The 15,894-nt window shown below is 48.1% G+C and overlaps 1 protein-coding gene across 1 annotated transcript in view; it reads right to left on the bottom strand.

Moving 5' to 3' along the window:
• Positions 1–7,112, bottom strand: part of PEX7 (peroxisomal biogenesis factor 7) — an 80,842-nt gene extending 73,730 nt beyond the window's left edge. Inside the window, exons 1-3 of the mRNA XM_006267398.4 lie at positions 6,924–7,112; positions 2,745–2,802; positions 240–390 (exon numbers count right to left, since the gene is read on the bottom strand). Of these exons, the coding sequence (XP_006267460.1) occupies positions 240–390; positions 2,745–2,802; positions 6,924–7,059 (345 nt within the window). The 5' untranslated portion in view covers positions 7,060–7,112. The remainder of the gene's footprint in view (positions 1–239; positions 391–2,744; positions 2,803–6,923) is intronic.
• Positions 7,113–15,894: the final 8,782 nt, after the last annotated feature.

Here is a 15,894-nt window from a genome sequence, read left to right as displayed (position 1 = left end):
CTAAATGTCACCTACTCCACATGCACATTGTAGTTTAGCTCATGTTCAGAAGAATTTGCTCCTGTTTAGGTCACCTTTAAAAGGTTACGTATAGCTCCTAGCTATAGGTTATGTGTAGCCCCAGGCAAAGAAACTAACATTTAGAAAAGTGATTTGGTAAAAGCAACCCTTTCCCCCACCTTAATAATGCAAGCAATAAAAAGGCAGTGGAGTTAAAGTTTCAAGTGTGCCTCTTTTACCTCCTGAGTGTGTTCTTTATACACTTGCAGTGGACCTGTGGGGTTAGCCGTGTCCCAGATCTGCAGAGATCCATCCCCACTAGAAGTGACCAGCACATGTTCATTGTTCTCACTCCATGTCACATCAAACAGGCCATCACTCCAGTCAAAACTAAACCAGGGTAATCAAGATATTCATCCATGAGAAATGACTGCATAAATGGTTGGATCAGTTACATTCAAAGATTTACCAACATGTTCTTTAGGGTACCGTATTCACCATATGTCCATAAGAACACTGGTCTCAAGGAAGAGCCTTATAGATGGTAGTGGTAAACACAGAACAGTCTTCAGGGTTATAATAAAAACATAGAACTTTCCACCACAAACTCAGAAGACAGAAAGTACTTAGTAGATTGTTTAATAGCTATGAGCAGCAAGCTACCTAATTATCAACTGAAAAATAATATTCTCTATATCCTAAAGTTGAGTTGTTTATCATACTTATATTTAAGCCCTCTTCTCAGATTATGCCAAACAATCAGTTTGCATTTCAACTTGTTTCAAATTTTTTCTTCTAGTTGTGGCTCCACCAGTTTTTAAGTGAGAGACAGCTGAACTGTGAGGGGTGCTAACCACCTTAGAGCAGGGTGTCAAACACATGGCCTATAAACTGGATTTGGCCTGCAGAACCATTGCATCTGGCCTACCAGCAATCCAGTGCACTATTGGAAGTGTAGGTTCATAACACCTTATACCCCTAGCACCGCAGACCAGCCAGAACTCCACACCACTGGGCGGTGGCACAAAGTTGGAACCACGTGGCTGCCTGGAGCCACATTTGGGCAGCAGCACAGAACTCTGGCTGGTCAACAGTGGCATGAGCATGCAGCAGTGCTGGGCTGGGGGCATGCAGCAGCGAGAAGCCAAGGGCATGCAGAGGGATGGAGCATTAGACAGGTGCGTGCAACTGAACGGAGCCATGTTTGGGTGGCAGCACAGACATGCTGTGTGCCCCTGGACCCATGGTGCCACCTGAATGCAGCACCATAGATCCAGTCTGGAACAAGCCCCCAGTGGGGCCAGTGGTCTGGATCTGGCCCTGGGCCTGGGTGAGTTTGACATTCATACTTAAAGGTATCATATCCCCTCAAAAATACTTACTGGTAGGGGTGCACCAATAGAGATTTCTGAGGCCGACACTAATAGCCGATTTTTAAGGAGGCATATCAGCCGATACCAATCCGATTTCCGATATGCAGCCCGACAGCTTGAAGAGCAGCGTCTGGCTGCTAAGTCTGTTGTGGTAGAAGGGGTGGGGGAAGGGAAGGGGTGTGGGGTGGGCAGATCAAGGCCCCTGTGGTGAGGGAGGGAGTGGGGCTGGGGCAGGCACTGCCCAGCTAGGGTAGGGCGGGGTGTGGGACAGAGCCACGGCTTGTCTGGGGGAGGGGGCGGCTCCCACTGATGCAGGCACCCCAGTAGGTCACGGGGGGGGGCGGCAATCACCCCCAGATCTGCACGAAGGGTGTGGACAGGCTGCAGCTGCGGGCTAAGCCCGGGGTCGTGCTGGGCTCTTCCTGGCGGGGGCTGGGCTGGGCTGCAACCAGGGCACACAGCGGCAGCACTGGGAGGCAGGCTACAGGCTGGCTCCAGCCACCCCAAAGTTTGCCATAGCCCGCCCCCCAGCCCTACTCCCAGAGCTGCCGCCCATCCTGCTCCGAGTGCAGCCTGGCCCAGCCCCTGCCAGGAAGAGCCCAGCCTCCAGCCTGCCTATACTGCATGTATAGATCCAAAGCACATGCCTCTCTCCCCCCTGCTGTGCCCTCCTGTGGTGTGCGCAGCAGTGGGAGCTGCCCCCTCTACCCCTGCATCAGCCCCTGCCCCAGCCCCACTTCCTCCCTCACCGCAGGTGTCTTGATCTGCACCCCCATGCCCCTTCCCTCCCCCTTCCCCTTCCACCGCAATAGACTTACCAGCTATATGCAGCTCTCCATGCTGCCAAGCTGTGCTCTTCACTGCCTATGTGCTGCGCTGCTGCTGCACATACGCATAGCCCATTTATCAGCTATATTATCGGCCACATTAGGACAAAAAGCCAATTTCCGATATAGTCAATTTTCTTGACTATACCGAGCTGATATCTGACCAATGTATCAGTGCACCTCTACTTACAGAGAAACGCACAAAACAGTTAGTATCTGGCTCTACTCCTTCAAACTCATTCAATAGGGAGCTCAGCTGAAAGCACCTATGTGAGAACAGACTAGTTCTGAAGGAAGACACAACATCAAAGTACGACAGCCAATTCCTCTATTACCCCAAAAATGATGCGTGTCATGGGTGGTGTGTCACTTTCAACTTTAAAAAATGATATTTAATATTAGAAGCAAACAAAAGGAAGGCAACTTATATTTAAGTACAAAGATGTATAGACTCCCTAACAGAGATTCTAAAATGACCTGGTCAGTCTTTGCATGACAGGCTATAACACAAATCTCTCCATTTTAATAAGCAAAAATGTGTTACCTTCTGAGAAGACCAATCCCAGTTTCATTTTGTTCTAGCACTGCTAGTGTCCCACAACCTGCAACAACAAAGCAGAACAAATCACCAACTGGCTTAATCCACTGGGAAATATGAAACAAAGGTTTTCAGTCAATGCAAATATGGAAGAAGTATGAACCTACTTGACAGACTAGGACAATTAAGTGTAGTTAAAAGTAACTTGCTTGGGTATACTTATGTCCATCTAGATCAGAGGTGGACAAAGTCTGACACACAGGACACATCATGCCTGTGGAAGACTCCATTTTCCAGAAGCCCCTGCCCGCTTTGTTGCAGCTGGTTTCCACGAAGACCCCAGTAGCCGTGGCACGGCCAAGGTTTCCATGGGGACCGGCCCCAGCAGTACTGGCAGGGCTCGTGAGTGGGCAGGAAGCTGCTCCATGACTGGGATCTTGCATTGGTGACTGTGGTCCGGAGCCGGGGCAGAGCCGTGATCTGCTGCCCACACACCCTGGCTCTGCCTTGGTCCCAGTACCCATGAGCAGCTCCCCACCCAGCCACGTGTCCTGACATCGCTGCTGGGGCTGGTTTCCATGGAAACCCTGCCCCCACGCAGTCACAACATTGCTGCTACTGGGGTCTCCATGGAAGCTAGCTGCTATGACGTGGGCAGGGGCTGCTGGGAAATGGAGTCCAGCCACAGGCTGAATCCACCATTTTGCCCACCCCTGATCTAGATAGTTCATGAGCACCAGCTTTCTAAAGATCTACTAGAAAAGTGGGGAAAGGGACAGCTCGTGAGGGAAAAAAACAGGAAAACACTTCTCATATTTTTCGGAGAAGCCTTACGTCACACATATACTAGTATAGAATTTTTCAAGATCCTGTGAGAATATACGGGACAGAATACTACAGCCCTTCATATCTGATAAAGCTAAAACTTACTGGGGATGAAGTGAGACACTCAATCCTAAGAAATCAGTTCTAAGAAAATGGGATGCAAAAGAAAACCATACATATAGGAGAGAGATGCTCATAAATAGAAAAAAAAAGCACATTTGTGTCTGAACATGTTCACATACTGCTCTTACAAGACTAGGTAAAACCCCAATCTGGCAATGGGAAGGGAGCTGGGACCTATCTCTGCTAAGAATAGAGAAAACTTTTTTCTTCCAATGTATTTACCCTGCACATCAGACTACTTTTTAAGCTACTCAAGCATACTGCCATCACAAACTTATTTTTCCCCTGAGAGGATCTTTCTGGATTGGAATATAGGACTGGAAGTGGCCCCCACAGGCCACTAAGTCTGCATTCACAGACACTGAAGAACCCTTCTTCCCCCCCATTATAACTCTAAACTCTTAAGCAAAACTAAAAGAAACAATACTCAGTTTCTTCCTGGCCCCAACTGGCAACCAACAAAACCCTGTGGCATGGGATTCCCAGATACCTTTTTACCAGCAACAGGGAAAAAACACAGAAAAAAAATCTGGTTAGGAGGGAAACAAAGGCAAAGCTGGCACCAAGGCTCAGGGACAAGGACAAATGTGAAGGTCACTTTCTGAAACTGACCATTACCCATTAGAAAAAAGAAATAAAACCAATCACATCGGCATAACGCAGAAGCAACAAAAAAGGGGGGAAATCACAGAAGTTTTGGAAGATGTTGACAAGATGTACACAATTTAGGAGTCTGATGATGCATTTGCAGCTAACAAAAGCTTTTTACCAAAGCAACTTTGTGAAGAGATGGAAATATGTGAGCTATTTTGGTTCCATAGTAAATACAGTAAAAAGATTTTACATTCAGTTTGGTATATAGACTCTCCTCTATCATGGTAATTATAGATGAACCATAACACAAAAAGAGCAGCAGCCCTCTTGCTTCCACTTCAGTGAAAGGGGCAAGCAGCAATTGATTTCAAGGCAGGACTGGGCCCTCAGTCATGAATCTAACAAAGCATGCCAAACTAACTCTTTAGAAGCAAGTTGTTTCACCCAGACTTCAGAAGGCACACACCTGCATGTGAAGTTGCACATTATATTTACACTATACTAAGGGTATTTAAAATGTGAGCATATGCATATATAAAAGCTTAGTAACTTGTGCTGGCATTTGAGGGAAAGACATTGGCTCATTGCAGTTATTTCCTGTGTGAATGGGAGGAATAAAAAATAGCAAATAGGTTTTGTTATGCTTTGTGGCTCTTCTTTCATTTGTTGTGCAGAAAAGAAGCGGTGTGAGGTTGTACAGGTTCAGGCTTCTACGTGCAGCACGCCCAGCTCTGTAACCATCATAAGAACACAAGAAGTGCTGTACTGGGTCAGATCAATGGTCCACCTAGCCCAATAGTCTGTCTCTGACAGTTATATCTTTTACTTGTCCCAAGCGATCAGTGATGTGCCCTTAGCGGCCACCCTCATCAATGGGGGCTTATAGCTCTACTTGGTGGGCTTTGGCCCACATTCTGGAATGACACATCAAAAGGCCCATATCCAACAGTGGCAGAAATGGATGCTATAGAAGGAGAGCACTGAACTGGTTCTCTCTGGAGTGATCCATCCCCTTTTCAATACCCTCCCTGGCATCCACCATTACTGGTTTAGAGATGCCAAAGGAAACATCTCCAACCATTCGGTTCAATAGGCCATCAACAGCTGAATCATCCACAAATTTAACCTGTTCCTTTTTTGAACCTGACTCTGCTTTCTGCCACTGCCACCCCCGGGGCAATGAATTTCACAAGATGGTGTAAAAAAATAAAATAAAAGGACTTTCTCTTGTTAGTTTTAAACCAGTCACCTACTAATTTCAGTGGATCCAGTCTTGTTGGGCTCCCACCAGGGATCTTTTTCAGGATCCTCTACTTATAAGCTGGTGCAGCCGGAGGCCTAAACAGCCTTCTTACAAATTAGGGGATCATAGGAAAGCAGAGCTAGAAGGGACTTCACAGGGCCATCTAGTCCAGCCCCTTGCTCAAGGCAGGACCATCTCAGCCAAGTGCTTGCCACACCTGCTCTTGAAAGCTTCTCATGACAGACAGAGTGCAGCTGTAGTCACAAAGGCAAATAGAGAGGGTAGATGCACATGTGTGCATAAAGAGGAACTGTAAGCAGGCTATTTTATCAAGGTAACCCTGTTTCTCTTATTCACCTATTTTCTGTTCTGCTTCTGGAATCAGCAGCTAACAGTCTAGCATGGTCTGATACGCAGAAATACTTGCAGTATAGTTGAGAGTTCTTCCACACACAATGAGGCCAACTGATGATAATGTAAAGAGAGAAGAAAATACAGCTTAGACAAGTCTATACAAGAATTTATTTCTAAATGCAATGCATTAAATTGGAGAGAGTCCAGCGGAGAGCAACAAAAATGGTGAGGGGACTGGGGCACATGACTTCTGAAGAGGGCCTGAGGTAACTGGGCTTATTTAATCTAGAGAAGAGAAGACAGAGACATGGTTTAATTGCAGCCTTCAACTATCTGAAGGGAGGTCCAAAGAGGATGGATCCAGACTGTTCTCAGTGGGGGCAGGTGACAGAACAAGGAGCGATGGGCTCAAGTTGCAGCAAGGAAAGTTTAGATTAGATATTGGGAAAAACTCTCATGCAGAGGGTGGTGAAGCACTGGAACAAGTTACCCAGAAAGGCTGTGGACTCTCCATCTTGGAAGGTTTCTAAGCCCTGGGGAGACAAAGCCTTGGCTGAGAAAAGATGGTTGGGGATGGCCCTGCTTTGAGCAGTGGGGGTGGACTAGATGACCTCCTGAGGTCCCTTTCACCTCCATTGTCTAGGACAGCATTTCTCAAGCTGTGGGTCAGGACCCAAAAGTGGGTCACAAGAATATATGAAAGGATCCCAAACACACTTTAAAAAACACATCAAAAAACTTTAAAAATGGATTCTCCTTTAAAGGAGGAAAGTGTGGGGAAACACGGCTTTTCCCTTACAGGCTGGCAGAGCTCGAGCCCCCTTGTACCTCACACACTGGCAGGGCTGGGGCCTGGATCGGGGCTGGCCACAAATGGGTCTGGTACAAAAAGGCTGAGACCCACAAATCTTGGACTTCATGGAGATGCCACCGCTTCCCCAGGGAGCCTACTGCCTTGCCGGGCCCCTCACACAATCAGGCAGCCCCTCCTTACCTTCATCCTCAGCCCCGCCGCCCTGCTGCTACTGCCACCTGCCCGTGCTCACCTGCGATGCCGTAGTGCTGCGAGGTGGCGCACGCCACGCGCCCCGCCAGGTAGGGCGAGAATTCCACCGCGTAGCCGTGTCTCCCTGGCAACCGGAACGCCTGCGAACGCGTCGCACTCCCCCCGCCCGGCTGCATGGCCACCGAGCCAGCCGGTGCGCCCGGGACAGCCGCGAACTACTGCGCAGGCGCAGCGACCCCCCTCCCGCTGCTCCGGAAGTGTCGGGCTTGGGCCGAAGCCGCGCAGGCGCCATCTTGGGTGTGGGCAAAAGGACGGGGAAGGCGGGGCTAGGACTGTTTCTAGTGAGTGTCTTCTCCTGGCTGTGTTGCCGGGTGTGGGGCTTTGTAACCAGGCGTGTAGGTTGCAGCCGTGTCGGTCTAAGGGCGTAGGTAGACAAGAGTCTTTGGGTGAATCTGATATCTCTTATTAGACCAGCTCAAATTGTTGCATCCAATAGCTTTGCATCCAGCTTTCCTGCCTTCCCAAACTGAGCGAGGGAGTGGGAAGCAAGCCCAGCTTGGGGAGTCACAGGGTGGCAAAAGTTGCAGCCAGTTAAGGGAGTCGGCTGTGCTGCACCCAGCTTATATTGAGCTTGTGCACTGCAGAGTGTGCAGGGATTGTGAGTTGCCTCCCGACACTGCAGGGTAGCAAGGTGTCATGCACTGGATGCCCCTGGGGCTTTGCACCCTGAGCCTTTGGATGGAAATGTTCGGAGGTTTCTCTCTCTCTTTTCTTTTTTTTGGCGGGAGGGGGGGAGGTGAGGGAGGTTGGCTGGGGTGTGAGGCTTTGGTATCAGTTTCTAGGACAGTGTTCCTCAAACCATGGGTCATAACCCAGAAGTGGGTTGCAAGAATATATGAAAGGGTCAGGAGCAAACTTTAAAAATGGATTCTCCTTTAAAAGAGAAAAGTGGGGGAAACTGTGGTTTTCCCTTGCAAGCTGGCTGAGTTCCAGCCTGAGAGGGGCTGCTTGGGACCCCCCTACTCCATATCCCCCCCAGCCCCATCAAATCCTACCCACATGGATAAACAAAGATAGTATGTAAATCACTTGAGAAAACAGAGACTAAGTGATTTAGCCAAGATGACAGGATATCTATCACAGAGCTGGAAAGTGAATTCTGTTCTGGGAAGTAAGGTCTTGCTCTTCAGGCTCATGTTAACGTGTAGTCCTTAAATTGATCATCCTGAACCTAAATTACTGAAAGCAATTCCAAGAATTTATCAGACTCTCAAAAAAAAATTATTGAAGTATGTGTTTGAACCAATTCAACGACTGAAGAATAATGGCATGTGCTATAGAGACCCAACGCTAACGTCAAATTCAGATTTCGTGTGAGCACGGTACCACTGAAGTCAGCACAGACTTCATATGACCCAGTAAACAGAAAACATCATAGCATCTCCTACACTCTCACAGCTGGCAATTTATAGAATTAAGTTATTATTGGGTGTAATTTAACATCACACTACAGTTTCTCTGGGCCAAAATGTACCCTCTGTATCATCCCATTAAATCAATAGGTTTGGCTAAGGCATAAAGTAAAAGAAAATTTATGAGGCAGAAATTTGGTCATGTACAGCCTTCAGTGACCAAGAACGAGTTCTGAAATTAAAAATGATTGCAACATTGAGCCTGGATCCAGAAAAAAATGGTACACAAGTGCAAAGTCCACACTTATTTACTTTGCTGTAGCAATTTCCATATTAATCTGCAGACAAGTTATCACTAGCACACCAAAAGTGTTAGGGAAGTTTCATTAACTGCATTTTGAAGCTATTTTGCAACTCTAGCTGAAAGGTCAGTATCATAAATAACAAAGTTCTGCAAAGAGGTTGTGCAAACCGGAAGCCTTCTTTTACAAGGCTGAACCAGTCCTTTTCTGGACTAAACATGCATGGAGAACACTGTAGCCTTAAAGAAAATCTTTCATAAACAGCCTTATTGGGCACAATATCAAGACATACATATAGGGATACAAAAAACTCCTAACCCCCCTCCCCCCCACCCCCTGCAATCTCATTTATTGTAACATAAGCCCCAATCTTTCACTCTTACAGAAAAACCTCTAAGAAAAGGCCCTGAGGAGTCAGGCTGAGATCTCACATCATCCAATGATTTTCCCAAGCACATGTGAAAAGTTAAAAGACATTCAGGGGCTATGTAAAAAAGGTAATCCCTAGCAAAGGCAAGGACCTCATGACTTGATATTTGCTCTGCCCCTCAATGGCCCTGCCCCAGTTTTCTAGCAGTGGGGCTGAAGGGGCTTCCCCCAGCTACACTTGGACACAGAGCTCTGTGGAAAAGATAAAAAAGCCTGGGACTGTATAGTATTTTTCACTTATTTTATATGAACAGAGGAGGAACAGTAAGTCCTGAAACTCTGTAAAGTCAATAAAAAAACTTACATGCTTCTGAGGTCACTTTCTTACCCTTCCTGTCTGTCTCCCTGCCCACAAATGAAGCCCAGACTGTCCAAAATCTCGATGGGGAGGAAATGGTGGCATCTCAGAAGTCAGGTACCAGAAGCCTACTTTGAGGTAAAGAAGAAAAGATGTGTATACATACCAATGCAGGATGATCTTGGCTATAAATATGTACAGAATCACATGTGGAACTACACTAGCAACTAGCAAGCAAAACCATTTGGCAAGCTAAAGCACCTGATGCAGAAAGTTTTGAGAACAGACTCATGATCTAACAATTAAGGAAAAAGTTGTTTTGCAAGCAGAAGAGAAATATAAACAAAGCTGGGAAGCATTGTTGCATTTCCCTGTCCAACCTGCAGAGCCAAAAAATATCCCCACCTAGGAGTGGACAGCAGGTGGCATCCATGTTCCATCTAAAAAAGACAGGAAGGCTGAGGGAGAAGCGTTCTAACTTTCAAGCTTTACTTTTAAGTGCCAAGGATTAGGTTGGGAGCAAGCAGAACACACATTAGCTCTTGTGGGGCGGGAGGAGGGGGTTGCAAAAGGGAAGGGCTCAGAGCCTGCCTACATGGGCCAAGCCCAGCAGGTAGAGGGGGCTCTCGCATACCTCCCAATGTGCCCTGCAGGCTCCTTGGGCTCCCCAAGACTCCTGAATGGAGCCAAACAGCTGAGCCACCACTGATTGGCTGGTGGACATCACAGCTGTCCACCTGGACCTTATGCAGTAGCTATTTGTCATGACAAGCCATCCTGTGCATGCCCACCCAGTAACACCCTGCACCCACCAAGTGTGTGCATGTGTGGGATACCTAGGTTTGGGGGGGAGGGTATATACACATGTATATACATATGTGTGTGTGTGTGTGTGCGTGTGTGTGATGGATGCTTGTATTCCTGTCCCCAATTCTGATGGTCCTCACCCCACACAGTAGCAGGCTGTCTGAATCTGCAAAGCCCTGGCTAAATAGCTCCTCCCCCTCCTCAGAGTGCCCCTGCCATGGCCCCCACCCACATAGGCAACTGGTGCCACCTTAGTCAGGGGGTCAGCAACTGGGGGGGGGTCCCCCGTGGCAAAACTTACCAACAAGTGAGCGGCTGCGTTGCTCCCGAAACCGGCCGTAGAGCTCCCAGAAGTGGCTGCGGTGCTTCCAGAAGTGACCACGGCCTACATCCAACGTTTGCACTCCCTGGCTGGTACTCGTGGGGGGGGGCCCTGGCACTCCTGTCTGCCCCTCCCCCCACCGCCCGTCACCTAAGTGGGGAGTGCAGCAAGTCAGGGGGTGCACCAGCGCTCTCAGGGGGTGCATGCACACCCCTGTGCACCTCCTATGCATCACCACTGCCAGGCCATGGGTTTCCAGCCCCCAGTTCCTTTGACCCTGCATCATGGATACCAATGCCGACAACCCAGGCTGGCCATGCCCCAGCCCCTCTCCCTTTGCAACCCCTGCTACCCCGCCAGGGCTATGCAGCAGAGCTACAAGAAAAATACAGCCCAAGGAAGAGATGTGCCCCATTTTAATCAAATGTCGAAGCTGCCAGGCTTGTAGTGTGTTTATGAAACAAAAACTGTGCGATGTTGCCTGCTCCAGAACTTGGAACCTTCTTCTCAGTTAAAATTGAAAGAGTGGGGAAAAGACCCTGGCTGCACTGGGCAGTTATAACGACATTTAAGGAGGGGAGTAGGCAGCCATGGGCGGCTCAACTTAACAAACACAAGTCCTTGGGGCAGCATTAGGAATACTGCTCATGCAACTGCCACCCCTTAGTTTAATTAAATGTTGCAGCTGCCAAACTTTTCATGTGTATAATAAAGAAAAATTGGAATGCTACCTGCTCTGGAACTTGGACCCAAGCCCAGGGGGCTGCCTATCCCACAGAAGCTGCACCACTCCCTGACAGCTGGACCCAGGTCTGGAGTGGCCTGGCCCGGTGGGCTGCCCCCGCCCCCAGCCCCACTGTTCTGAGCACTCCTGCACCCTTCCACAACCAGCCAGGAACGTCTTTGGGGCCCTGTACCTACATCAGTAACCACCAGCTGCAAGGGTTAGTGAGTTGGCCCTAGAAGATGGGCTGAGTCAATGCCAGCTCTGGCATCGGGTCTCAAGCAGCCTGGTATCCCTCCCCTCCCCTCCCTGAAGTGGGCCCTGCCAGATGCCTCCCTGGCTCCTGGAACCATGGGTCAGTAGCTCCAAAAGGCCAAATCTCCTCTTTAGGGCTCCCCTGTCCCCCAACATCTCCCAATCAATATGCAGTGTGGAGCGTTCCCCCATAGCCACCATCTAGGGCTGCCATCCAGGGCCCCGCTTTGGGACTCTTGAGCATGTCATCCCAGGCTGTCCATGCTGGTGGGTCTGGGTGGCAGCCTGTCCCACCACTCTGACCCGGGAGGTCAACAATCTCCCTATGGGAGGTGGTGCTGATACCACACAGGAGTGTCGTAACTGGATCCCAAGTGGTCTTTGACTCTGCTCATAAAATCCTTATCCTGGCACTGTGATTTTCTCAGCTCCACAGCAGCAAAGGTGGCCTCCCTCAGACAGCAGGTGTCATTTAACCAGATTTATGGTCCTACTCAATGTAACACTGACTGATATGACCCCAATAACCCTTGCACCTCAGCTTTGTTCCAGGCCAGTAGTGCAGGGGTTAGGGAGCAGGTGTTTGAGAGGCATGAGGTGGAGAGCATCAATCAATCAATCAGTATCATCACCCTTCCATGTGCACAGTCATTGAGCCAAGAGCATGCTGAATATCAGAGTAGGCAACTATGAGCATACCCTAACCTACCAAGGAATCACATTAGACCATTCCCTCACCTATAAACATCACATTCAGAAGGTCAATAGTAAAGTTTCTCCATGGCTGCCTTTAGATTTTTAGCCAGCATGACATGGGGTGCCAACTTCAAAGTTTTCAGAACTACTGCACCTTCAATGATACACACCCCAGCAGAGTACTGTGCTCCTGTATGGTCCAGAAGCTGTCACACTAAAAAGCTCAATACTGTACTTAAAAGTATGCTGAGACTCATAACAGGCTGCATAACTTACACACACATGTATTTCCTTCACTCTAGGGCATTAAACCAAGTGACATAAGAAGACAGACCCTAACCACTCCCCCGCTGCTGGGTTTCTGGGACCATGGAGAGCCCAGAGGCCAGGTACTGTGGTCTTATGTGTTGAGCTAAATTTAGACAAGGGGTGGTGTGAATGGAAATGAAATGATCATTCAGAGTAATCTAGTTGAAACCTGTTCTTATGGCATTTTATACCAATTCCAAACAAGACCCCCATTGGGCATGAGCTTGACAGAGAAGCATGAGTCAAGCTGAATGGACTGAGATCTGGATATGGATGCTTGAAAACAACACTGTAAAAGATGAACATCTTGGCCAGCCCCCTGTGGGAATGCAGTGTCCAGCAAACAGCACAGCACTTAATCAAAAGCTGCAAGCTTTACAAATGGCCAGATGGGGTAGATGGGGTAGAGAGTGGCTTATAGCTGGCTAAACAGAACAAGGTGGGGTGAGGGGAGGGGGTGGCACGGGAACAGGATTTGAGCTCTGGCTGAGGCTAGAGGCCCTGCAATGGGGGGAGCGGCATGATGCAAAGCCCCATGGGTTGCCAATGGAATGTGACCTGTCACAACCCAAGGGTGTGATTTTGTGTGTGCGCTTTGGCACTGCTAAATTATTTCCCACCACGAGGAGCTTTCTTTGCAAGGTGCATTTCTCAGTTGCAAAGAGAAAACCCCGGTGCAAAGAAGTTCCCGCCACCCGCATGCAAATTTGTGTCCCACTATTGGCCAGTTCTAAATTATTCCCACATGGCAGCTAGCGATTGGCTTGCTAGCCGTATAAGAGGCTTGAGCGGTTTCCGCCCAAGTTGGAGAACTCCAAGGAGAACCCCACAAGGGAGGACTCCACAACCATCTGGAGGAGGAGGACTAAACATTTCGTGAAGAACTCTAAGCGCTGCGGAGCCTAACGGACCCAGCATGTACCTTAAGAAGGCTATAGGGGTTTGATCAACTTCTGGCCTCTCCCCGTCGCCGAACGATCCCTCGATGAACCGCTTCCCTGCGCGCAAGTTCCACGGAGCCTAGCAAACTTCATGTGAGTGTATCCAGAGGTCTTCTCCGAGTTGTTTTCTTTGGTTGACATGACAGGCTTGCGTTTTTAGAGCCTTCAGCCAGATTGGGCTAGAGTTCGCGAGTTTAGAACTCTTGTCCGCTTTTCTTCTTTCCTATCTGTAACTGCAACTCAAGCAAGTTTTCCTGCCTGCACCGCGACCATCTACGGTGTAAGTAAAATAATCTTTAATCAACCGCTAAGCGTCCATGCCTAATTCTAGTCCGCCGGCCTGCATTCCCCAACCCGCGTGCCAGGGCTGCTGGCCACAGCCCGCCGCGCACCCCCGAGGGCCTCAGACCGCTCCCAGCCCGCACATGACCTAATGTCAATCGCGATGGGATGTGGTAGAGATGTTCATTATGGTACTCTAACCTTCAGCGCTCAAGCCTGATACCACATCCATCCATGGTTATCTTAGAGAGGGATCGGCCATTTTTACAGTTCTGTGTACAGATGTCCCCTGACCAGTTATAGCTGTAGAGTGCTTTCTGAGTGCTCACTGTGAAATAAGTGTAACTTCTGTACTTGGCTCAAATTTCCAGGAAAAACCCACCAGAACGTTGTGCTTTCCTCATGCTCAGAAATAATCCAAATTTGTAAGGACTGTGATGATGCACAGTGCTACCTAGCATAGCACCAATTTTACAGCTCTTCACAGGCCAGCTACCTGAGTAGTTATTCAGCTTCTTGGACAGATTGTGTGACCTAGGCTGTGCACTTTGCTACCTCACTGCACTGCTACTAGTAACTTGTGCTAGATAGTTTTTGCAGTGCTACTCTTATGCTAATTAGCACTTGCGTGAACAGTTAAACTGGCAGAGTTTAGGGAGCTAATGTGTGCCGAGCTAGCACAACCCCATAGTGCTGCCAAGCTAGTACATCCCCATAGTGCTGCCTTACACTATCTACCTATATCTTACTAAGTAGAGACCTACCAAATTCATGATTTTGCAGATTTTTTGAATTCCATGAAATCCAGCATTGTCTGTGAAATCCACAGAAAAAACGGTAAGGCTGCTGGGGCCAGCCCAGTGCTGGCTTCAGCCTTCCCTACCCCACCTGGGGTAATTTGCTGCACACCAAAGCACACATGGCACAGGTGTTCCCCAGGGACAAATAGCAGCAGCACAAGGTGCACCGCCGCTACTTGTCCCCTGGGAACCAAACGTCCACACTCTTCTAGACACAGGGTAGCATAACAGTTAGGTGGGAGTTTTCCAAGTTATTCATTTGGATTTAGGCATCTAATTTCATTGTTTGGCACAAAAGTCTTTTTTTCTGGATTTTGCCCCTAATCTCTTTCTCATTTAGCTACCCATTTGTAAAACAGGGATAATACTGCTTCTTTACTTTTCCAGAGAGCTTTGAGGATACTTATACTGTGAAGAAAAGTACTTGATAGCAAGGCAGTTTGTCTTCTAATTTTGGCACTTTGGGATTCAAATTGTCCAGATTCTCCACAATAATCAGCATTTACTTATTAGTAAAAAATAAGACCCTTCCATTTTAAATGTTAAAGCTGAGATTGTGTAATCATAAGACTCCAGGAGGAACCCAAGCTGAAAAAATACCAGTTGTTTCAAACTCACAACAACATTATGAGAATTGTCAAGCCTACAAGCAGCCAGAGTAAACTGTAGATAGTTGGGAAACGAGAGCAGTAGAATCATGTGTGGAAGGCAAGACAATGATTATCTGGAAGGTATGGAGAATTAGGAGAAAAATGTTCTGTAGGATTAAAGGAATATAAAGGAGTTAGAGGGGGATAACTTTTCTTCTAGGTAGGAAAAAGGAGGTATGTATGAAGAGTGAAATTTTGTGAAAAGGAAAAGGTGAATGGCTTAGGGCACTATATATAATTTATTGCAGTTTCCTTAGTTCATTGGTTCAGTCCAACTTAAGGTAGTATTTGAGAATTAATGCAACACAAAATATTGGTGCAAGGTGTGTTGACTGCACAAAATTGTAAAAGACTTTATTTAGTCATTGTGGACACAAACAGAAATGCAGCTCCCTGCTGTAACTCACGGCACTTTGCAGGAAGTGCCATGAGTTAGCAATCCCTTGGACCCAAAAGACATTCGCTGTTGGGTCCCAGGGGTTGGGGGATCCAGCTGTACTTTGGAGTGGCTGCAAGCCTGAAATGTTTGGGGAGCTCATGTGTGCTAAGCTCCCTAGACCGAGGGAGAGAAACCCCAGCCCAAGCTCCCTTCCCCACCTCTCATCTGAAGACAGCACTGAGAGCAGGACTGGACTCTTGTCAGCCCAGCCCTACTCCCAGCCACACTGACACAAGTTAATGAAGGCACTCTGCTTTGAAGCACCTTCTTCTGAATCTTCATGGTTCAGATTTTGACAGGATTGGGCTCTTTTAAAGTACTCCGCAGCCATGCATTTCTGTAAGG

The sequence above is a fragment of the Alligator mississippiensis genome, chromosome 1 (genome assembly GCF_030867095.1).
Source record: "Alligator mississippiensis isolate rAllMis1 chromosome 1, rAllMis1, whole genome shotgun sequence".
Lineage (NCBI taxonomy): Eukaryota > Metazoa > Chordata > Crocodylia > Alligatoridae > Alligator > Alligator mississippiensis.
This window is presented reverse-complemented; position numbering and strand designations above follow the sequence as displayed.